Source organism: Nycticebus coucang, chromosome 1 (assembly GCF_027406575.1).
Source record: "Nycticebus coucang isolate mNycCou1 chromosome 1, mNycCou1.pri, whole genome shotgun sequence".
Taxonomy (NCBI): domain Eukaryota; kingdom Metazoa; phylum Chordata; class Mammalia; order Primates; family Lorisidae; genus Nycticebus; species Nycticebus coucang.
In genome coordinates, this window is record NC_069780.1 from 77,013,385 (window position 1) to 77,039,425 (window position 26,041).

At 37.8% G+C, this 26,041-nt stretch overlaps 1 protein-coding gene across 3 annotated transcripts in view; it reads right to left on the reverse strand.

Moving 5' to 3' along the window:
• The window catches only part of LRBA (LPS responsive beige-like anchor protein), a 791,645-nt gene that overhangs the window by 583,638 nt on the left and 181,966 nt on the right, over nt 1-26,041 (reverse strand). For all 3 annotated transcript variants that reach the window (XM_053582486.1, XM_053582498.1, XM_053582475.1), the window contains exons 27-30: nt 24,721-24,842; nt 24,188-24,295; nt 18,824-18,983; nt 15,410-15,851 (exon numbers count right to left, since the gene is read on the reverse strand). In XM_053582486.1, the coding sequence (XP_053438461.1) occupies nt 15,410-15,851; nt 18,824-18,983; nt 24,188-24,295; nt 24,721-24,842 (832 nt within the window). The remainder of the gene's footprint in view (nt 1-15,409; nt 15,852-18,823; nt 18,984-24,187; nt 24,296-24,720; nt 24,843-26,041) is intronic.

The following is a 26,041-nucleotide window of genomic DNA, read 5'->3' on the forward strand; positions in this document are numbered from 1 at the left end:
ATAAGCTAGTATTAGGTAATTAAATATGAAATGTCTGATTTAAGTTCTAGTTTGAAACTTCTATCTCTGAAATTCACTTTGACACTTCTTAGTTTAGGTTTTTTGTTTGTTTTGTTTTGTTGTTGTTTTTTTGTCAAGGTATAACCTCATTCTTTCAAACACATTTTGGCTTGTGATTACTTTTTTTTTATTTTTTTAGGAGCAATTTTTGTGAAATCCAAAATTTGTGTTATTTTTGAATATGAGTTCCGTCATGGAACCAATGGCAAAGCAGACAGTTCAAAACATCAACGAAGTGTTTGGGAAGGATGTGGCTAAGGAATGACAATATATCAATAGTTTGAGAAGTAACCATTCTGGTGATTTTAATCTTGAAAATGAGCCATGTGGGTGACCTGAGACCAAGGTGGATAATGATGACCTGCAAGTGTAGTGGAAGCGAATCAAATCCATCTCAATCTATGGGTAAATTAGCAGCAAGGTTTCATGTTACTTTTCCAACAATATTGGACCCGTTGAAACAAATTAGCAAGTAAAGAAGGTGGAGAGATGGTTTCTGCATGAATTAGACAAGCCTCAAAAAAGAAATCATCTCAAAGCTTGCCTTTCATTGCTGTCACAATATAAAGGTAAATCATTTCTACACTGTATTGTTACGTGTAATAAAATGGACTCCTTTTGACAATCTTAAGTGTTTGGCACCATGGTTGGATAAATGCCGAAACACAGTCCAATCCAAAACCAAATATTCATCAAAAACAGCAAATGGGAGGCGGCACCTGTGGCTCACTGAGTAGGGCACCAGCCCCATATACCGAGGGTGGCAGGTTCAGACCTGGCCCCAGCCAAACTGCAACAAAAAGTAGCTGGGCGTTGTGCTCCCAGCTGCTTGGGGGGCTGAGGCAAGAGAATCATCTGAGCCCAGGAGTTGGAGGTTGCTGTGAGCTGAGGCCATGGCACTCTACCAAGGGCGACAAAGTGAGACTTTGTCTCTTAAAATAAAAAAGCTAATGGCATCTATTGGAGGTCCAGCATTAGTATTATTCACTACAGTTTCAGGTTACCTACAGTAGATGTCTACTGCAGCCAAGTGGAAGTCATGTGAGGGTACGTGTGATTAAGTAGGAGAGATTGGTAAACAGACAGGCCAATCCTCTTGCAAGACAATGCTCAACCACATGTTGTACAAACATCTACAGAAGCTGAACTGGAAACTCTGTCATCCACTGTATTCACCAGACCTTGCACCAACTATCACTTTTTCCAGGCTTTGGACCAGTTCTTGCAAGGAAAAATAATTCTCAATTCTCAACAAGCAGTGGAAAATGTCTTTTGCAATTCTATCACCACTTGTAGTCCAGGTTTCTGTTGCTGGATTATATAAACTACTGTTAGCAAAACTGTATGAACAGTTTAGATACATATTTTGATTGTACTGCTTGTTTCAGATATAATAAACTAAACTTTGATTCAAAACTGGACATTTCATATTTAATGACCTAATACTTAATTTCTCTGTGTCTCAGTTTCTTTATCTTTAAAGTAGGGATAAAAAGAGTTACTTATCCACTTATCTTAGTAATGCATTTAGAACAGAACTTCACAGAACAAAGCTCAATAGGTTTGTTCGTTTTTTTGTTCTTTTGGAGACAAGAGTTTCACTTGTCACCCTTAGTAGAGTGCCTTGACATCACAGCTCACAGCAACCTCAAACTCTTGGGCTCAAGAGATTCTCTTGCCTCACCCTCCCATGTAGCTGGGACTACAGGCACTTGCCACAACGCCCGGCTATTTTAGAGACAGGGTCTCCCTCTTGCTTGGGCTGGTCTCGAACCTGTGAGCTCAGGTAATCCACTGTCTCAGCCTCCTACAGTGCTAGGATTACATGCATGAGCCATGGTGCCTGGCCTCCTCAATAGGTATTAATTATGAAATTCCTCTTGCCGACAGCATTTTATACTCATGCATTTCTTTTTTTTTTTTAGTCAGAGCCTCAAGCTGTTACCCTGGTAGAATGCTGTGGCGTCATAGCTCACAGCACCTCCAATTCCTGGGCTTAAGTGACTCTCTTGCCTCAGCCTCCCAAGTAGCTGGGACCACAGGCACCCGCCACAATGCCCGGCTATTTTTTGGTTGTAGTTGTCATTGTTCTTTGGCAGACCCGGGCTGGATTTGAACCCGCCAGCTCTGGAGCATGTGGCTGGTGCCTTAGCCACTTGAGCTACAGGCGCCGAACCTATACGCATGTATTTCTTCTGTATAAACTTCCAGAAATAGAATTAAGTTTATATATATATATATATATTAATTTTTTATTAATGATGACAGTTTGTCCTCTAATAAATTGTAGCAATATACAACAGCATAAAAATGTTTCTTCATGTGCTTATTAACAGTATTAAACTAGGTATGATTTCTTAAATCTCTGCTCATTAAATTGGGGGAAATTATCTGGTGATTATCTTAATGTCCATTTCCTTCTCATTAGTGATATATATCTTTATATCATTATGAAGATATAATTAGTGATCTATATCATCTTTGCATATCAACAGTATTTCCTCCTATATTAACTACTTATTCTTACCATTTGTCCATTTTTCTAGCAGATTAGTCATTTTATTGATTTGTTGCATTATATATATATATAATCTGTAATACATATTCCTAATACTTATTGCCTATGAAATATATATATACACACACAAGAACTAGCAATAGTTACTATATATCTCATTAGATATAACAGCAAAGTTTACATTTCTTGAGTGATTTCTTCACGTTAAGTACATGAAGATTAATATCACTCATTAATTCATTTCATGTCAACACATTATTCTGCCCCTAAAGTTCCAGACAAGGCTGGGCAACATAGTGAAAACCCCTCCCCCATCTATAAAAAGTAAGAAAAATTAGCCAGGTATGGCTAGGTGTGCACCTATAATCCCAGCTTCTCAGAGGCTGAAGCAGGAGGATCCCTTGAGCCCAGGACTTTGAGCTTGCAGTGAGCTATGATGAAGCCACTGTACTATAAATCCAATTTTAAAAAAATTCCCTGTAACTTTCATAAACTAGATCAAAACTTCCCATTTTAAAATTGAACTTACAAAATTTAGGACAGTTAAATTATATTCCTATTATTCTTTTATCTTTATAATTCAAAAATGCAATTAACCCTTTAAGAGCACAGGTTTGGAATGCATAGGTCCACTTAACCATAAATATTTATAAATATATTGGAAAAAAATTTGGAGACTTGCAACAATTTGAAAATGCTCACAAATTATATAGCCTAGAAATAACAAAAAAATTAAGAAAATGTTAGATTTATCATGAAAATATAAAACATATGTACATAAAAGTCTATTTTATCATTTACTACCTTAAAACATACACGAATCCATTACAAAAACTTAGAATTTGAGAGGAGGCACCCAGCACTTGCCTCCCCCACAAAGAAGGGCAAAGTCAACCAATACAAAAATCACACATAGAATAGGAGCCCATAAAAGAAAACACAGAATTCAGCAGGGAAGTGGCAAAGAATCTCTGATATACCCCCCAAAGGGCAGGGGGGGTGAGCAAAGTAGTTGGCCTGGCTGGTTGTTACCTCAACCCAGGAGATACTCCCCAGTACAGGGAAAAGCTAAGCAAGAGATCCCTAGTAGTCCACATTGCCACTGCAAACTTTTATAATCCCAGCCACTGAAGAGTCCGTTGGTCAGTGCAGGCATGACACTACTACAGAAAGTTGCCTAGATTCCACATGACAACATTGTTCCAGAGAAGGATTTCAGACAGGGTCCCACACACCACCTGAGATAGAAGCAACTACAGCATGGCACCATCTTGACAGCACAGACTCTATCAGAACACATCCTTCCATGGGACCCTGCAGCCCCACTGACATTCCTCTATGTTAAGTCAGAGTCTGCAGAGTCACAAGCCATCTGAACCCAGCAGTAGGGCTGGTTCCCCAGTGTCCTACATAGTGTCCGATAGCCCAGGACACCAGGGAGGCTGCACCAAAGCTCCCTAGAACCTAAGAGCTACCTATAAAAGGCCAGAGACACTGAGAGCACCTTGACCTCCTTCCCCTGCAAAAGGGCTGCCACACGATGGCAAATGTCTTTAAGTGGCCAGTGGACCAGCTGCCAGGGCACAATACCAAAACCTAAGGATAAGTCTGACCCATAGCCACTGCTAGCACCTATGCATGTCATCCTCGGGAGTAAGGATAGTTTCACCCCACTCATTGCCAGTGCTGCCAGCACTGGTATGTATCATCCAGAGGCCTGGGGATCAACCTACCCCACCCAAACCACTTGAGCCTGCATGTACCATTAGGCATCCTGACAATAGTACCACTCTACCCACTGCCACCAGCATCCACACATGCCATCCAAGGGCCGGAGGACAACCCCAACCTGCCCACTGCCATCAGTGCCCAAGGATGCCATCCAAGGGTCTGGAGTTTGACTGGTCTCACCGATTGCAGCTGGCATCTGTGCACATCACTGGGGGACAAGTCTGCCTACCCACAGCCTCTGTAAGTGGCACCAATGTGCACTGTCCAAGATCCTGGAAACTGACCTGCCCAGCACACCACTGGAGATGCTTCTGAGTAGCCAGAGAACAGGCCCATCCCACCCACTACCAATTGGGACCTGCATGCTTCATGCAGTTTGGGGGGACTGACCCACTGCAGTAAGCACTCATGTATGACATAAGGGAACCTAAGGAAAGTCCCATCCCATTCACTGCCACTTCTGTCAGCACCCAGTGAACTATATGGGAATCCTATCGATTTATCTGCCATACCCTCGGATAGCACCCAAGTGCATCAACCAGGGGCCTGAGGATTGACTCACTCTGACTGCCACACCAGTGCCCACACATGCCTTCCACTAGCCTAAACATAGGCCAGCCCAGCTTGCCACCCCTACCACTGTCATCACGCACACACATGAGCCATCTTGGGGCCTAGGAACCAGTCCACTCAGACTTTTATTATATAATTAATCTCTGGTACCAAAACATACTGTTTGGGAACCCAGGAATTGGTCCACCACCACTACTGCCATCAATGATGGCATTCACACTGCCCAGAGACAGGAAGACCCATCCACCAATTAGCACACTGATGCCACTGCTGGTACCTAATCAAGTCAAATGGAGGCCAAACAATTGACCTGTCCAAATCCACTATCACCATTGCTGGCATAAGCCAAGCTGGGCCCCAAAGACCAGCATGCCTGGTACATCATTCCCAAGACTGGTGCCCATGGAACAAAACACCTCGCATCCCCGTTCCCAGAGAAGCCTTACCATACCCTCCACTAATAACTACAGCCTACACCACTAAGAAATTCACAGATACCACTGATGCTCTTTATAGCTGAAGAAATCACATGGAGACTGTACTTTGGCTTTGATTCTGCATCCCCATAGAATCAAAGCCAAAGTGCCCAACCCAAGGATAGATAACATCTGTATGAATAAGTCTTTCCCATTCAGGCACAGTGGCTCATGCCTATAATCCCAGCACCCTGAGAGGCCCAGTGGCAACAACGTCTGACTTCAGGAGTTTGAGACCAGCTTGGGCAACACAGTGAGACCTCATAGCTATAAAAAATAAAAATAAAAAAATTAGCCAGCCATAGTGGCACACGCCTATAGTCCAAGCTACTCAAAAAGCTAAGGCAGGAAGATTACTTCAGCCTAAGAGTTCAAGGTTACAGTGAGCTATGATTGGGTCACTGAGTCCAGCCTAAGCAACAGAGGAATAGCTTGTTTCTTAAAAAAAAAGCCTTTCTCTATGAAAGCCAATCCATAAAACTAAAAGAAGCATAACATGAAAGCTCCAAAGGAACACAATAAATATCCAATAACAGATTTTAAAGAAAAGAATAATCTATAAAGTGCCTGAAAAAGAATTCAAAATAAATTAAACTCAAAAAAATAAAAGAACACAGATGAACAATACAAAGAAATCAGGAAAATAATTTGTGATGTGTAGGAGAAATTCAACAAATAAAAGCCTTGATTTCTAAGCACAAATCTTAGAACCAAATGAAATTTAAAAATGAAAAAGACCTTCATCAATAGAGTAGACCAAAACAAATAATTTCTGAACTTGAAGACATACTTTGAAAAATCCAGCTGAAAAAGGATAAAAGAAGAAAAGGAAAAGAAAGACTGAAGAAAGCATCCACAATAAATGGGACACCATAAAAAGACCAAATATTTGAATTATATAACTACCAGATGAGAAGAGATGGACAAAGATATAGAAAAACCACTTAAGAAAACTGTAGCTAAAAATTTCACAAGATGGACAAACATCCAGAACCTTTTAGGCATCCAAAGTGCCCAAAATAGATTCAAAGACCCAAAAAGGTCTTCTATAAGACACACACAATCCAGCCATCCAAAGTCAAAAACAAAAAGAAGTCTAAAAACCACAAGATAAAAACATTAACTAATATCTAAAGGAATGTCCACAAGACTAAGAGTGGATTTCTCATTAGAGAAATTGCAGGCCAAGAAATAATGGGATGATACATTTAAAGTAAGAGAGAGAAAGAAAGAGAAACAATCAGCCAACAACTCAAAACCCAGCAAGCTATCCTTCCCAAAGCATGTCTGAGAAATAAAGTCTTTCCCAGACAAGGAAAAACTGAAGGAATTTATCACTACTACACTAAACCCACAAAAATGCTCAAGAGAGTCCAACATCTAAAAACAAAAGGATGGTATAAAGTATAAAACTCACCCATTGAGTAGACATACAAATGACAAAGACAAAGAGTCAAATGTTACCACCACAACCAGAAAACAATTTTCAAAATGACAGAAGACAGACCTCACCTACCACGAATGTAAATGGCTTAAATACCCCCACTTAAAAGATATAAACAGGCTGAATAGAAAAGACAGAGAGAAAAAGAGAGAGAAGAGGAGGGGAAGGGAGGGGAGGGGAGGGGAGGGGAGGAAAGGAAAGAAAGAAAACACAAAAGCCTCAAACACATACTGCTGCCTACAAGAAACTCAGTTTGCCTGTAAAACACATACAGAATATAAGTAAAGAGATGAAAATGGTATGTTATACAAATAAAAACCAAAAGTTAACAGGAATAGATACACTTTGATCAGTTAAAACAGACTTTCAGCATCCACCACACCCAATGAGAAGTTATTTTTTAAAAAAGATAAACAAAATGGATAAACTCCTAGCTCGGAAAAAAGAGTGAAGATTCAACTAAATGGGGGGAAATATGGGAGGGAGATCCAATTGATATCAGAGAAATATAAAGAAAATGTGCTCAATACAAACAATGAAATATTATTAAGCCATTAGAAAACAATGCTGTACTGTCATTTACAGCAACTTGGATGGAAATGGAGGTCATCGTGTCAAGTAAAGAAGCCAGGCACAGAAACACAAATATCACATGATCTCACTCACATATGCTTATAGAAGCTAAAAAAAATAGATCTCATGGAGGTAGAGAGTAGTACAGTAATAGCTGGCAGCAGGGGGAGATAAAGAAAGGTTGGTTAATGGGTACAAATACAGAGCTTGAGAGAAGGAATAAGTTCTAGTGTTCAACAGGACAGCACGGTAATTATCAATAATTTATAGCATATTTCAAAGTAGCTACAAAGTTTTGGAATTTTCTTTTTTTTTTTTTTGGCCAGGCTGGGTTTGAACCCACTACCTCGGGCATATGGGACCGGCGCCCTACTCCTTGAGCCACAGGCGCCACCCAAGTTTTGGAATTTTCCCAACACAAAGAGGTAATAAATTTTTGAGGTGACATATATCCTAAATACAGATATGATCATTACCCATCCTATGCAAATATCAAGCTATCACACATACCACATAAATCTGTATATATACTATACATGAATAAATACTTTTTTTTTTTTTTTTTTTTTTTTGTAGGATCAAGGGCTCTTTATTGTAGAAATGATACAGCTCGGAAAAAGAATAAATATTTTTTTAAATAAAATAAAAACCTCTTCAGTAGATAACAAAAAAGTTGAAATTTATCAAAACTTATGCATACAAACACTTACAACCATACATGACTCCATTTGTAGTTGTTGAGAAATGTAAACAAATGTAAAATTGCATTTAAATCATAACTGTGTAACATTTACTGTAGTGCATATCGAACTACAGTAATAAATCACAACCACCCTCCTGCACCTCCGGAAGAGCTGGGCTGGGACCCACGATCGACACCGGCCGGGATCGACACCCGGGAAGAGCTGCCCCGCGACCTGTGATTGGCACCCTCCTGGACCTGCAGAAGAATTGCACCGGGACCGAGATCAGCACCCTTGCGGACCTCCGTACGAGCTGCACCCACCCGGACCCAGGTAAGAGCTGCACTGGGACCCGCTACCCCACCCGCCGGGCCTCCCCACACCCTGACCAGGAACTCCAGGAGCCACGCAACTCCGCGTCCTCCCTCCTGTACCCTCTCTACCTCCACACTGGCCTGCCCGTCTGGCCAGGGACTCTGGTAGCCGCGAGCCCTCCCTGCCTCTGAACGGAGCCCTTCTCCTGGCCAGAGACTGCTGGAGCCTTGAGCCTTCTGTGTCAAAAGTCACTGGGCGCCAAGCACACCCAAAACCATGTGCATCACCCCCCGCTCTGTCGCTGGATCTGGGGGTGTCACACTCCGGAGCTGCTCCCACAACCAGAACTCCCTGACTGCGGCAGCCCCAGAAGAGCTACATAGGGCCACACCCTACAAAGATCCAGCAACAATAGACTGATCCCCCCAAGGTCTAATCTTGGAAAAATACCACCCAAACTCTGAGGAGGGCCAGAGGCAATGGTGAAAAACAATCCTGAGACAAAAATCGAAGGAAAAACTCTGGCAATATGAATAATCAGAATAGATCAAATCCCCCAAAAACAATGCGGCAGACACAGCACAAGATCCCATACACAAACAAATAGCTGAGATTTCAGAAATCAAATTCAGAATCTGGATAGCAAATAAGATTGAATTAGAATTCCAAGCAGTAACCAAAAAGATGTCTCAAGAATTCAAGGAATTCAAAGACCAAATGACGAAAGATTTTGACACATTGAGACAAGAAGCTGCAGCCCTCAAAGATCTGAGAAACACAGTAGAATCCCTCAGTAACAGAATGAAGCAAGCAGAAGAAAGGATTTCTGACACTGAAGACAAAGTTTTCAAATGCTCCCAAACTCTCAAAGAGGAAGGGAAATGAAGGGCAAAAACAGATCACTCTCTCAGAGAGCTCTGGGATAATTTGAAGAAAAACAATATTCATCTAATAGGGATCCCTGAAAGCGATGAAGCGGCTTCACAAGGCACAGAGTCTCTTTTCCATGAGATTATGAAGGAGAACTTTCCAGACATGCCAAGAGATTCTGAAATTCAGATAACAGACAGTTTCAGAACTCCAGCACAACTCAACCCAAATAAGACATCCCCCAGACACATCATAATCAACTTAACTAAATTTACTATGAAGGAGAAAATTCTGAAAGCAGCCAGACAAAAGAAAACCATCACCTACAAGGGCAAGAATATTAGAATAACTGCAGATGTCTCTGCTGAAACCTTTCAAGCTAGAAGACGATGGTCATCGACTTTTAATCTCCTAAAACAAAATAACTTTCAACCCAGGATCCTGTACCCAGCTAAAGTGAGTTTCATTTATGACGGAGAAATTAAATACTTTAAGGACATTGACATGATGAAGAAATCTGTCATAACTAAACCAGCTCTCCAGGATATTCTCAGACCTATCCTCCATAAAAACCAGCATAATCCTCCGCCACAAAAGTAAACCCACCCAGAAAAATTTTGATTAAATTCCACCTTCCACAGTCGCAAAAGGATTAAAAATGTCCACCGGACTCTCGAAAGGCTTATCAATATTCTCAACTAATGTGAATGGTTTAAATTGTCCTCTAAAGAGGCACAGGTTGTCTGACTGGATACAAAAACTCAAGCCAGATATCTGCTGCATACAAGAATCACATCTTACATTAAAAGACAAATATAGACTCAAGGTGAAGGGATGGTCATCTATACTCCAGGGAAATGGAAAACAGAAAACAAAGCAGGTGTTGCAATCCTATTCGCAGATGCAATAGGCTTTAAACGAACCGAAATAAGGTAGGATAAGGATGCATACTTCATATTTGTTAAAGGTAATACTCAATATGATGAGATCTCAATTATTAATATTTATGCACCCAACCAGAACACACCTCAATTTATAAGTGAATAACATACATGAGCAACTTGATTTCCTCCAGTTCCACAGTAGTTGGAGATTTTACCACCCCTTTAGCAGTGCTGGATAGATCCTCCAAAAAGAAGCAAAGCAAAAAAATCTCAGATTTAAACTTAACCATTCAACATCTGGACTTAACAGACATCTACAGAACATTTCATCCCAACAAAACTGAATACACATTTGTCTCATCAGCCCAGGGAACATACTACAAAATCGACCACATCCTAGGCCACAAATCTAACCTCAGCAAATTTAAAATAAATAGAAATTATTCCTTGCATCTTGTCAGACCATCATGGAATAAAAGTTGAACTCAATAACAACAGGAATCTGCATACCCATACAAGAACGTGAAAGCTAAATAACCTTATGCTGAAGGATAGATGGGTTATAGACGAGATTAAAAAGGAAATCACCAAATTTTTGGAACAAAACAACAATGAAGACACAAACTATCAGAACCTGTGGGATACTGCAAAGGCAGTCCTAAGAGGGAAATTTATAGCACTGCAAGCCTTCCTCAAGAAAACGGAAAGAGAGGAAGTTAATAACTTAATGGGACATCTCAAGCAACTGGAAAAGGAAGTACATTCCAACCCCAAACCCAGTAGAAGAAAAGAAATAACCAAAATCAGAGCAGAATTAAATGAAATTGAAAACAAAAGAATTATACAACAGATCAATAAATCCAAAAGTTGATTTTTTTAAAAAAGTCAATAACATAGATAAAAGTTTGGCCAACCTAACCAGGAAAAAAAAAAAGAGTAAAATCTCTAATTTCATCAATCAGAAATGATAAAGATGAAATAACAACAGACCCCTCAGAAATTCAAAAAATCCTTAATGAATATTACAAGAAACTTTATTGTCAGAAATATGAAAATCTGAAAAAAAATCTACCAATACTTGGCAGTACACCAACTACCAAGACTTAGCCAGAATGAAGTGGAAATGTTCAACAGGCCTATATCAAGTTCTGAAATAGCATCAACTATACAAAATCTCCCTAAAAAGAAAAGCCCAGGACCAGATGGCTTTACGTCAGAATTCTACCAAATCTTTAAAGAAGAACTAGTACCTATATTACTAAACCCCTTCCAAAATATAGAAAAAGAAGGAATATTACCCAACATATTCTACAAAGCAAACATCACCTTGATCCCCAAACCAGGGAAAGACCCAACAAGAAAAGAAAATTATAGACCAATATCAATAATGAATATTGATGCTAAAATACTCAATAAGATCCTAACAAACAGAATCCAACAACACATCAAAAAAATATACACCACAACCAAGGGATTTATCCCAGGGTCTCAAGGCTGGTTCGATGTACATAAATCCATAAATGTAATTCAGCACATAAACAAACTAACAAATAAGGACCAAAAAGCTTTTGATAATATCCAGCATCCCTTCATGATCAGAGCACTTAAGAAAATTAGTATAGAAGGGACATTTCTTAAATGAGGCCATCTACAGCAAACCCACAGCCAATATCGTATTGAATGGAGTTAAATTGAAATCATCTCCACTTAGATCAGGCACCAGGCAAGGTTGCCCATTGTCTCCATTGCTCTTTAACATTGTAATGGAAGATTTAGCCATTGCAATTAGGGAAGAAAAGGCGATCAAGGGTATCCACATAGGGTCAGAAGAGATCAAACTTTCACTCTTCGCAGATGACATGATCGTTTATCTGGAAAACATTAGGGATTCTACTACAAAACTTTTAGAAATGATCAAGGAATACAGCAATGTCTCAGGCTACAACATCAACACCCATAAATCTGTAATCTTTATATATACCAACAATAGCCAAGCTGAAAAAACAGTCAAGGACTCTATTCCTTTCACAGTAGTGCCAAAGAAAATGAAATATTTGGGAGTTTAACAAAGGACGTGAAAGATCTCTATGAAGAGAACTATGAAACTTTAAGAAAAGAAACAGCTGAAGATGTTAACATATGGAAAAACATACCATGCTCATGGCTGGGAAGAATCAACATCATTAAAATATCTATACTACCCAAAGCAATATATAATTTTAATGCAATTCCTATTAAAGCTCCATTGTCATATTTTAAAGATCTTGAAAAAATAATACTTCGTTTTATAGGGAATCAGAAAAAACCTCGAATAGCCAAAACATTTCTCAGCAATAAAAACAAAGCAGGAGGAATCATGCTACCAGACCTGAGACTGTACTATAAATCAATAGTGATCAAAACAGCGTGGTACTGGCACAAAAACAGAGAAGTAGATGTCTGGAACAGAATAGAGAACCAAGAGATGGATCCAGCTACTTACCATTATTTGATCTTTGACAAGCCAATTAAAAACATTCAGTGGGGAAAAGATTCCCTATTTAACAAATGGTGCTGGGTGCTGGGTGCAGTTTGTTAAATAGGTTCCCTATTTAACAAACTGGCTGGCAACCTATAGAAGACTGAAACTGGACCCACACCTTTCACCATTAACTAAGACTCTCACTGGATAAAAGATTTAAACTTAAGACATGAAACTATAAAAATACTTGAAGAAAATCAAGGAAAAACTATTGAAGGAATCAGCCTGGGTGAATATTTTATGAGGAGGACTCCCCAGGCAATTGAAGCAGAATCAAAAATACATTACTGGGACCTGGTCAAACTAAAAAGCTTCTGCACAGCCAAGAACATAGTAAGTAAAGCATGCAGACAGCCCTCAGAATGGGAGAAAATATTTGCAGGTTATACCTCCAATAAAGGTTTAATAACCAGAATCCACAGAGAACTCAAACGTATTAGCAAGAAAAGAACAAGTGATCCCATGTCAGGGTGGGCAAAGGACTTGAAGTGAAACTTCTCTAAGGAAGACAGAGGCACAATCTACAGACACATGAAAAAAAAGCTCATCATCCTTAATCATCAGAGAAATGCAAATCAAAACTACTTTGAGATTATCACCTAACGCCAGTAAGAGTAGCCCACATACCAAAATCCCAAAACCAGAGATGTTGGCGTGGATGTGGAGAAAAGGGCACACTTCTACACTGCTGGTGGGAATGCACACTAATACGTTCCTTTTGGAGGGATGTTTGGAGAATACATAGAGATCTAAAAATAGACCTGCCATTCGATCCTATAATTCCTTTACTAGTTATATACCTAGAAGACCAAAAATCACAATATAACAAAGACATCTGTACCAGAATGTTTATTGCAGCCCAATTCATAATTGCTAAGTCATGGAAGAAGTCCAAGCGCCCACCGACCCACGAATGGACTGGCAAATTGTGGTACATGTATACCATGGAATATTATGCAGCCTTAAAGAAAGATGGAGACTTTACCTCTTTCATGTTTACATGGATGGAGCTGGAACATATTCTTCTTAGCAAAGTATCTCAAGAATGGAAGTAAAATTATCCAATGTATTTAGCCCTACTATGAAGCTAAATTATAGCTTTCATATGAAGGCTATAACCCAACTATAGCACAAAAATATGGGGAAAGGGCCAAGGGAGGGAGGAGATTAGGGTAGAGGGTAATGGGTGGGGCCACACCTATGGTGCATCTTATACTGGGTACAGGCGAAACCTACTAAATGCAGAATACAAATGTCCACATACAATAACTAAGAAAATGCCATGAAGGCTACGTTGAACAGTTTGATGAGAATATTTCAGATTGTCTATGAAACCAGCACATTGTACCCCTTGATTGCACAAATGTATACAGCTATGATTTAACAATAAAAAAATAAATAAATAAAATTAAAAAAATAAAAAAACTAGGTCAGATATATTGAAATGAGGGCGGCACCTGTGGCTCAAAGGAGTAAGGCGCCGGCCCCATATGCCGGAGGTGGCAGGTTCAAGCCCAAGCCTGGCCAAAAACTGCAAAAAAAAAAAAGATATATTGAAATGAATTGTTCAATAAAGTTTTAGGGCCTTGATCTTCTGGAATTATTTAAATAAAAGATTATGTGTTCTATATTTAAAAAATTGTAAAAAAATAAATCACAACCACCTCTTGTTGCTATTGTAGTGAGATCAACTGTTGCCAGTATCCACTTAAAATGTTGTGTGACCGGTCATCGCAACATGAACAGTTTGTCTCTCCAGTAAAATTGCATATGGCAATAAAAAGCAATCTCTCCCAGTCCTTAAACATTTTTCTTCATATTTAGTACAATACTATAAAGTAAGCCATAAAAGTACCACAGGACCAATGTGAAGTACCACAAGTGATAATATATGTGCTCCCAAGAAGCAGAGATAAGAAATGACATTACAAGAAAAGTTGAATTTCTTGATAGATACCACTGATTAAGGTTGGCAACCATAGTTACCCACCATTTCAAAATACATGAATCCCAGTGCAAGATTCATTGTAAAAAAAGAAAAGAAAATTTATGAATTTGTCACTTTAGCAACACTAGTGGGCACAAAAACCTCACACATTTTGTAAAATACCTTTACCTCTTATTAAAAATGCATCCTTTACACGTGAATAGGATTGCTATAAGAAAAGCATATCTAAAGTCTCCAATATAATTCTTGAAAAAGAAAAGTCATCATATGACAACTTAAAGCAAAAAGAAAATGAAGGATCTTAAACCTAGAGAATTTAACAAAAGCAAATTATGGTTTGATAGTTTTAGAAGAGGTGTGGCTTTAAAAATATCAAAGTAACAGAAGCAGCTTCTGCAGACCAACGGGTAGCAGATGAGTTCCCAGATGCTACTAAGAAGATATCTTCATTTAGGAGAAAGGACCTGCTTGAACAGGCTTTTTTGTTTGTTTGTTTTTGTTTTTTTGAGACAGAGACTCACTTTGTTGCCCTTGGTCAAGTACCATGACATCACCGCTCACAGCAATCTCAAACTCTTGGGCTCAAGTGTTTCTCCTGCCTCAGCCTCCCACGTAGCTGAGACTATAGGCTCCCGTCACAACTGTTTGTTATGGGTCACTTCTGGTCAACATAAGTTATTAATAATTAATTTGGGAGGCAGTGAAAAGTTAGACATCCTTCTTCAGCTGGGTGGAGGGGTCAGCACTCTGAACCCATACACTGTTCAAGTGTCCAAGTATAAGCCTAACACAACAAAAACCCATTTACAGTACCTGTCAAAAGATCTGAACTGCACAGGCGGCTCAACAGATAGATCACCAAGAGCTCCAAGGCAGGCTGGTGGCAGAAGGGCAGGATCCACTGTGACTCCATCTGCTGGTATGTTGACCAAGCTTCGAAGAATATCTTTAACGTTGACATTTTTTGAAACTGAAACTGATGGTGTAGCTTTAGGATCCAATTCATTTCCTCCATCACTTTGGGTTTCCTGAGCTTTATTGACTTCTAAAGAAAGAGTGCACAGCACCTCACTGATTGCATCAGGGCCTGCACTGACACTAGCAGGTACTGTCTGAAGAGTTACATCCATATTACTTCCTAAAGCAGTAGCTGTTTCGTCCCCAATGCCTGAGTCCCTCCTTCGAGCAGATGATGTACTTTCAGATTCTTCCACTGATACTGAAGGTAAAGGGCTGAATTCAGCTGGTGTGTTTTCTACATTGTACCCAGGAACAGAAGAAATGAACAAAAAAAATTTAGAATTTTAAAAAGATATATTCAGTCCTAATTGATGACTACTTACTATGTTAAATTATAAAACACATAATGTTCTAAAAAGCAAAAATTAATTAATCTGGAAAATGAACTGAGTGAATACACCTATTATCAAAATAGACAATATAACAAAATAATTAATAAAATATTTACAAAAAAATCCTCCAAACTGATCATGACATACCAATAAGTAGCAACACAAGGTTGGAAGCCCTTACCCTATGAGAAAAAATTCAAAAATCTTTAAAAAAAAGTAAAACCCTTCATCTTAAGCATGTCTACTGAAGATGGAAAACTTGTTACCCGTCCAATATGCATCATTAAATGATCCTTAAAATTCAGTACAACAAAGAATATCCCATCACCATCTCCAATCAGGTTTCAACTCATTCCAACAAAAATGTTCTTAACAAGGTGACTAAAAACCTATATTTTGCTGAGTAGTACGGTCAGTTCTCAACCCTAATAGTACTTCACATAATAGCAACAGCTGATTATGCCCCCTCCAACTAGACAATGCTTTCCACATATGGCTTGCAGTACACCATGATCTTTTGGTTTCCCTCTCCTATCTTAACATCCTTCATTTCTTTATCTCTCTGATTTCTTAAGGGATTTAATTCTTGGTCCTCATTCCTTCTCTATTCCCTTAGTGAGCTCAACTACTCTCCAAGTTTTAAATACATACCCATGTCCAAAAAAAGTCAGACTGACGGGCAAGGTGTCTCAGACCTGTAATCCTAGTACTCTGGAAGACCAAGGCAGGAGGATGACTTGAGCTCCCAAGTTCCAGACCAGCCTAAGCAAGAGGGAGACTCATTTCTACTAGAAAAACTAGGCCAATCACAGTGGTTCACAATTGTAATCCTAGCACTCTGGGAGGCCAAAGTGGATGGATTGCTTAAGCTCAGGAGTTCAAGATCAGCCTGAGCAAGAGTGAAACCCTGTCTCTACTAAAAATAGAAATTAAAAAAAATAATAATAAACTAGCCAGACTGGGTGGTACACACCTGTAGTCCTAGCTACTCAGAAGACTGAGGCAAGAGGATTGCTCAAGCCCAAGAGTTTGAGGTTGCTGTGAGCTATGACCCCATGGCACTCTACCAAGGGCAACAGAATGAGACTCCGAGAAAAAAAAAAAAAAGAAAGAGAGAGAGAAAGAGAGAGAGAGAAAAGAGAGTGAAGGAAGGGAGGGAGGGAGGGAGGGAAAGGGGGGAGAGAAGAGGGGAGGGAAAAGATAAAAACTAGCTGGGCACTATGGTAGGTGCCTGTAGTCCCAGCTACTTAGGAGGATGAGGATCACTTAAGCCCAAGAGTTTGAGGATAATGTGAGATAGGCAGGGCTAGGCTCTCTAACCAGGGCAACAGAATGAGACTCTGTCTCCAAAAAAAAAAAGAAAAGAAAAAAATTAGACTGTATATATATATATATAAAACTGTTAGCCAATACCTTCTCTTATAGGTCTAAAAGACAGCTCACACTCAATATATTGAAAACTGCGTTTCTTATCTCTTTATAGTTCCCTAAAGATCTGTTTAATCTTTAGTTTATCCCAGGGCACCTTGTAATCATAACCCACATCTTTTTTTCTCTTTAACGTAACATTTAACACAGAAGTAACACTGGACCAGTACTGGGCACCTTTGAAGGAGGTGTGGCAGCTTTTACATTCCCAGAATTCCTGAACATCTCTATGAGAAGCTGGCTGATTTCTGATCTGCCTACATGGAGAAAACATGTGGAAAGACCATATGGAGACAGACAGGATCTCCAAACTAATGAAAGAAAACAGTTAAAAGCTAGTGTCAAAGTCCTTAGGCACTAGATAAATGTGTGGAGAAGCCTTCTTAGACTTCACAGCCCCAAGAAACATCATGTGAAACACGAATGGAACCATCCTGACTGTCCAAATCTAACTCACAGAATCACGAAAATGAGATTAAAATAGTGATGGACTTAAGCTACTAAACTTCAGGGTAATGTATTACACAGCAATTCATAGCTAAAACATTGGCTTTCCTTGCCCCCATTCAGTTTTTTTCTTTTTCTTCAGTACTTTTATGACACGTACTTATTTTCTATCTTCTCCTACTAAAATATAAAATTCATGAGGGCAAACTTTTTCTTCTGTTTTTTTTTTTCATGAATATTCCCAAATACTTACCAGGTACTGAAAGAAGGAAGATTTATTAAATAATTAAATGGCCTCTTTTGAGAAGTAGCTACTTCTACAACTGCAGTAGTTAACTATACTTCTATAACTCATATCAATTTTTTTCTTTTTTTTTGAGACAGAGTCTCACTATATCACCCTTGGTAGAATGCTATAGCATCACAGCTCACAGCAACCTCCAACACTTGGGTGTAAGTGATTCTCTTGCCTCCACCTCCCAAGTAGCTGGGACTACAGGAGCCCACCACAACACCCTACTGTTTTGTTTTTTTTCCCCTTTTGTTGTTATTGCAGTTGTCATCGTTGTTTAGCAAGCCCGGCCAGGTTTGAACCCACCAGCCCAGGTGTATGTGGCCAGAGCCCTAACCACTAAGCAATGGGCGCCGAGCCTTATAACAATTTTTAAAACTCCAGCTATTAGTTATTTGTTCATATGTCTACTTCTCATAAGAGAATATGAGTCAGTTATCCTTCACAACAAATACCGAAGTCAATAAAAATTTTCAACTTTTTATTTGTAAAGGATATTGACTTTTGGATTATCTTTAAATTAAAAGCTTCATTTAAAAACAAAAATCACCTCCCAATCGCAATTAATTCATGATATTTAAAACAATATATTTACTTATTAATAAAAACAAATATATGCTCTTGCTTTATATAAACATAAATGGATTTAAATTCCAGAATCAGTATTTTAACTATCACAAGTAGGTTACATTTTACAGGTATACTTACCAGGGAGTGATATATTCCCATTTTCACTGCCAGTTTCCTTCAATGACTGGCTATGCCGCTCATTTTGAGGTTCCAAAATATCTCTGTACTTGGAGACCATAAGAACGGAGATAAAGTATACAACTGCCAAGGCTAAGAATTGAGCTTGCTTGCTATCCTCCTGGGAAAAAATAAAAGTAGTTGATCATCATTCAATAATATAATATTATTTTCTTTTATATCACAATATTTAAGTATAAAAGATATTCACAAATCTTTCAATATATACATAAAAATATATTATTTACATAAATTAATAAATTTATTAATAAAGTCACGAGCGAAAATTAGGCAAAGACTCTTGGAAGAATTACTTTTACATGTGAGGTTTAATGCTTAAAAAACACAGAAAGAAATAATCTAGCTCACTTTTTAAAAGTAATACAATATAAACAGATATGTCTTAGTATATGTTATAAAAGTAATCACATAAATAGTAATTATAACTATATGAGAACTATTATTACTTCTAGGCATAAAATTAAAATATGTAAAGTATCACATTTATATTTACATATAAAATTAAAATATGTAAACTCCACTAGCACAATGACAATTATGCTAAAAGACAAATATCCAGGAGAAAAAAATTGTATCTATCAAATACAAAACTAGATTTCCAAAGGAATTATTTGAAGTATTTTTAATAATGTCCAGGATTGAAAATACAGTGCTTGCCAGAAAGAAAAAGACAAACCAGACTGACCCCTTGAAGGTGCTCAGATTCTATAACTAGCTCTACAGGTCACTTACAAATTTCTATGTCAATAATCTCTTAATCTAGTCAAATTCTCCATCTTCAAAGGGATCCTACACATATTACCATTCTAGTAGTTTTCAAAATAGGTTTGAACTTATTTAAAGAAAAAACTCAAATTTGTAAATCAAATCCTAAAAACTAACAACACCTCAACTAGAAAATAAAGTTTAAAATAAGAAAACCAAGAACTTTGTTGTCTAGCAAGTAACATATACATACTTCAGAGATATTGTGGATTCAGTGCTAGATCGCTACAAGACAGCAACTCATGTAAATTTGTGGTTTCCCAATGCAAACAAAAGTTATATTCACCCTACACTGTAGTCTGTTAATTGTGCAATACCATTATGTATTTAAAAAATTAACATACTTTAGCTTTAAGGAGACTTTATTGCTAAAAATGCTAACAATTATCTGAGCTTTTGGTGAATCATATTTTTCCTGGTAGAAGGTCTTGCCTTCATACTGTTGGCTGAACCAACCTAGCTACTTTCAAACTTTTCTTCTGCAGTCTCCTGACCTTTATAGAATTGAAAAGAATTAGGGTCTTGCTCTGGGATTAGGTTTTGGGTTAAGTGAACATTATGGCTGATTTGATCTTCTTCAGACCACTAAAACTTTCTACATTATCAGCATTAAGACTGTTTCACTTTCTTGTCACTTACATGTCAACTGGAATAGCACTTTTAATTTCCTACAAGAACTTTTCTATGCATCCACAACTCAGCTAAGTGTTTAGCACAACAGGCCTAGCTTTTGACCTATCTAGGCTTTCAACATGTCTTCCTCACTAACCTTAATCATTTCTAGCTTTTGATTTAAAGTGAGAGATGTGTGACTCTTCCTTTCACTTGAGGCCACTGTAGAATTGTTAGTTGGCCTAATTTCAATACTGCTGTAACTAAGGAAACAGAGAGGCCCAAGGAGAGGATGAGAGAGGAGGAAACACAAGTGGTAGAGCAGTCAGAACGCATAAAAGTTTGCTGTCTTTATATGGGTGTGGTTCAGGGATCCCCAAACAATTACAATAGTAACATCAAAATTACTGACTACAAATCATCATAACAGATATAATAACAATGGAAAAGTTTGAAATATTGCAAGAATTACTAAAATGCAACATACAGACATGAAGTGAGCATATACTATAAGATAAATGGCTCTGACAGACTTGCTTGATACAGAGTTGCCATGAACTATCAATTTGTGAAAAATGCAATATCTATGATGAGCAACAATAAAATGAGCTATGCCAGTACATGAGAACTAATGAAAAATGCCCAGTGGTTGGAGTACTGGTCTTACAAATGGAAATTAATGGTGCAAATGAGAATAAAAGCTAGTAAGTAGTGTCAAAAGTTTCAGACACGATCAGTTTTATGAAACAGGACAGTATCTGCTTTACCTAAACACATCCACTTAATGGAATTCTGAAACATATTTATAACCTAACAAAACCTATGGTATCTTGTAGGTTCATGTGTAACACTGTCTCAGTTTTGTTGGAAAGATAAATGTACAGTTTTTCCTTTTTATAAACCATTCTATTCTCTAGACATACCCATGTTCTTCTGCCACACAATTCTACCATATATTATAACTGCTGTTAATAATATTAAAAATGTAGCCAAATAACTATTTGGCCTTAACTTCTTCATCTTACAAATTACTTTACCTACCTAAATCCTTACTAGCCCATTAAATATGTTTAATGTTTATTAACTACTATATGAAGTCTATACTATAATCCCTGACTTCTGACTCCAAATAAAAAATATCTTGGCTGGGCGTGGTGGTTCATGCCTGTAATTCAAGCACTCTAAGAGGCCAAAGCAGGGGGGATTGATGAGTTCAGGAGTTAAAAGACCAGCCTGAGCAAGAGTGAGGCCTCATCTCTACAAATAGCCAGGCAACCTGGTGCAGTGTCATGCCTGTAATCCTAGCACTTTGGGAAACCGAGGCTGGTGGACTGCCTGAGCTCACAGGTTCAAGACCAACCTGAGCCAAAGTAAGACCTCGTCTCTAAAAATAGTCGGGCATTGTGGTAGGCACCTGTAGTCCCAGCTACTTGGGAGGCTGAAGCAAGAGAGTCACTAGAGCCCAAGAATTTGAGGTTGTTGTGAGCTATGATGCTACAGGACTCTACCAAAAGCAAAAAGTGAGACTCTGTCTCAAATAAAAAAGAAAATCCCATGTATCATTATATTTAAATACTAACTTCTGAAACAGACATATTTTCAATTATAGCTGTCATTCATTAAACACTGAATACTTATTCTACATCACAAACATTATACTATGTATACTTTATATATATTCATTAACAAATTTGAACAAGATTAGGCTTAGAGTAGTAATTTACCTAGGAGTAAAAAAGTAAATCTGAACTCTGATTAATTAGAAACCTTGGCTCTTAACCTCAGGGTATTAATTTCTTTATACCTTCAATCTTAGGCCATTTTCTTTTCAACAAAGGTTGCTTATGCTAGAAGAGGCTACTCTCAGGGAGGTGGTTAGAATAGAGTTTTCTTTTTCCTAAGACTCCAATAAGGTGAATGTATAACTTCTATAAACATAAAATATTCAAAATTATTTATTACTCTCAGTAATTATATGGTAGGCAAAAAAGATATTCTGTTTCCAGATATTATGACATAGTAACTGGTTGAGAACCTCTGCAAAAGCTAAATCATATGGAGGTAGTGTAAGAAGTTTGGATTTTATTTTAAGTACCACAGGAAGCTACTAAAGAATTTTGAAAGCAAAACAGTAACATCATATATTCTAGATTTTCAAAGGTCACTCCAAGAATTACAAAGTTATAGGACAATGGGCTCAGAATCTGCCCAAAGAAAGAAAATGAGGAGAGAAGAAAACAGCAACGTTTAATCCCAAAATGTACCACAGTCAAACGGTTCTGGGCAGGAAAAAGTTGATGAGTTTCTTAATTAAAAGAATAAGAACAGGTATTAAAGAACTGAGACTTAGGGAAGCAGTACAGCCTTGTGGTTAAATCAAAATTTCAAAAATCACAGCCAGAGCACAAGCAAAAACTCATCTCTACAAAAACATAGCTCAGTGTGGTAGCACACCTCTATAGTTCCCAGCTACTCCAAAGGCTAAGACAAAAGGACTGCTTGAGCCCGTAAGTTTGCAGTTGCAGTAAGCTATGATAACACGATAGCCTCCTAGCCCCAAGTAACAGAATGTGACCCTTCCCCACCCCCAACCCCCAAAAATTCAAGAATCAAATTTTCTAGGTCCTGAACTCACTTATACAACTTCCACATAAAACCATTGTATGATCTTAAACATACTATTTAACCAAATATTGCTGTCTTCTCATAGGATTATTGTGATAATACATACATCTAGTGTTAGTCTTAATACACAGTTAAGTATTCAACAAATATTAAGTAGTGCTAATACTGCAAATTGTATACATATACAAAAACCTAGTCAAGAACTCAAGAGAGGGGCCGAGCACAGTGGTTCACACCTATAATCCCAGAACTTGGGAGGCCGAGGCAGGTGGACTGCCTGAGCTTACAGGTTTGAGACCAGCATGAACCAGAGCAAGACCTCACTGTGGTGGGCACCTGTACTCCCAGCTACTTGGGAGACGGAGGCAAGAGAACTGCTTAAGCTCAGGAGTTTGCTGTGAGCTATAATGCCATGGCACTCTACCAAGGGTGACGAAGTGAGACTGCCTCAACAACCAAAAAAAAAAGAACTCAAGAGAAACTACTAGAGAAAGACAAAGGACAAAGAAAACTTGAGGTTATATGGTTATAAAAAAATATCTAATATATATTAGAACATACAATACTAAATACACAGTAAGTGTTCAACAAGTACTTATTAATAATACCCCAAAATCTACTAAATGAAATCACAAATGATTTTTATTTGCATCCTTATACTTTCTACATGACTTCAAAATTCTACATGAAAATCTGTCATGTTCTACATCAAAATCAGCTAAAACAAAATTGTTTCTCATCTTTAAAAAATTAAAAAGACCACATTGAAAGCAATATTTCATTGTATACCTTTTTATCACATTATTATACTTTTGAGGAAAAATATCCACATGCAGTAAAATAATGTGTCATTCAGAAGTTGAACATTTCATTACATCTGAGCATGGAATCTAGAGTTAAGACTGCTGGATTTGAATCCTGACTATCTTTACTAGCAACATTAGCTTGGACAAATTACTCAAGCTTTATGTGCCTCAGATTCTTCATCTATAAAAGGGTAATTATTATACAAAATAGCACAGCTGAATGTTGGAGTAATGAGAACATAGAAAGCACAGTGCTCACTATGTAATAATGCATTATTCTTCTTAAAGTCATTACTCTGATCTATTAGCTTCCATTATACAGGCAATCCTTTATAATATTTGAAGATTCTAAAATCATTGTCAAAATAACTGGTTTCTGGACCTCCCTATCACTACTGTACTATTTTATATCACAGAGTTTGTACTCTCAATACTTGGGCTCAAGATAAAATATACATCAACTAAGAAAGTGTGTAAAAGAAATATTATAACTTACTATGTCTCTGAAAACAACAGCCCTAAGCCGATTAATATCCATGTCTTGTAGAAGCCGGTCAAGGTCTCTTATTGGAGATATACCACCAGTCACAATGTCCACTGGACTCTAGTTGAGATAAAAAACATATGTATACAAGTATACACACACACATACTACACGGACTTTTTTTTAAAATAAAACAGAAAGCAAAGCTGTAATATTCCTTTTCATACTTTGTTCCTGTATGTATGTCTACTTTAGAGGGGGGAAGTGGGTGAAAATGAGAATTATGCAGAAAAAACTGACATATTTGAAGGAAAAGCTACCACAGAAACAAGAAAAGTAAACATTTGAAAAAGTGGACAAGATAAAGTATAAACAAATCTTCACTAGGTATTTAAACACAAATATTTGAATGTTATGTCCACAGTCTAAAATAACTATTTTACGATCTGTCAGATTTATTTAACTTTATGTCAAAATGAGCAAATTAATTTAAGATATAAATTGTAAAAAGGATGCTTCTTAAAAATATTATACTGCACACTTACCTTTGCTGCAGATTTCCCCAAGGGAATAAGGCTTTGCATTGTTTTCGATCCTTTATCTCCCCTATTTTTCAGTTGTGAATGCTGCTGACACTCTAAGCAATTCCTTACTGCTACCGCACAGACTATAGTTTAAGAAAAAGATTAAGAAAGAAAAGATAATTACACTTAAGATTATAGAACTGATAAAAACCATCTTACACAGTATGATTTACATAAGATACCAAGATACCATTCAAAACAGATTACCTTCAGCAAACTCCTAAAATGTCCATAGATTTTATCACCTAGTGTTTGTTGTCTGATACATTCCTTGCTATGGCCTGGTTAAGATCTAGGGAGGCATTATAGCCTATGGTCTATACTTCAGAGCAGTGATTCTCAACCTTCCTAATGCCACAGCCGTTTAATGCAGTTCCTGGTTGAGAACCACTGCTTTAGAGTCTGATTAAAAGGAATTAACCATATTTCACCATTAGAATAGATGTTCTACTTTTTGATGTTATATTTTCACAGGTGCTTTATTTATGTATTTTTAATTTTGAGACAGAGTCTCACTTTCTTGCACTCGGTAGAGTGCTATGGCATCATAGCTCACAGCAACCTCAAACTCCTGGGCTTAAGCAATTCCCTTGCCTTAGCCTCCCAAGGTGCTGGGACTATAGGCACATGCCCAGCAATTCTTAGAGACAAGGTCTCATTCTGGCTAAGGCTGGTCTTGAACCTGTGAGCTCAGGCAATCCACCTGCCTCAGCTTCCCAAGTGCTAGGATTACAGGCGTGAGCTACCGCACTCGCCCCGCAGATGCTTCATTTTTCATATAGCCATAGTTTCTAACAGTTTGCTTCCATTTCTTGGGTTGCCTCTTCTCACCATCTTCTCTTTATTTAATAAGCGAATTCCCTATATGTAATTTAGAAATACATGTAGGGAACCTTGTTTGAAGAAAAAAAATTTTTGCTTCCCTAAAGAAGTCTAGTTAACATTAAAAAAATGATTTCATGTAGTTTTACAGGAGATTCTGTTCTTGCATGAAAAGAACAGAGATTTAATGATTTTATTAACTGCTTTAGCAAATTACCAAAGCTTATGTGAATAAAGACAGTACTTGAGTGATGCCAACTTAGAATTGTATTATTCAAGTGTATATTATCCAAATTGTATTATTCAAGGAGCAGCATTAACATCACCTAGGCATTGGCAGACAAACTTACATCCTAGACCTGTATGATCTAATCTGCATTTAACAAGATCTTCAAGTGATTGAGAAATACTGAAATTTCAGAAGTATTACTTTAGAGTAAAAAGAGATTGAGAAGAGTTG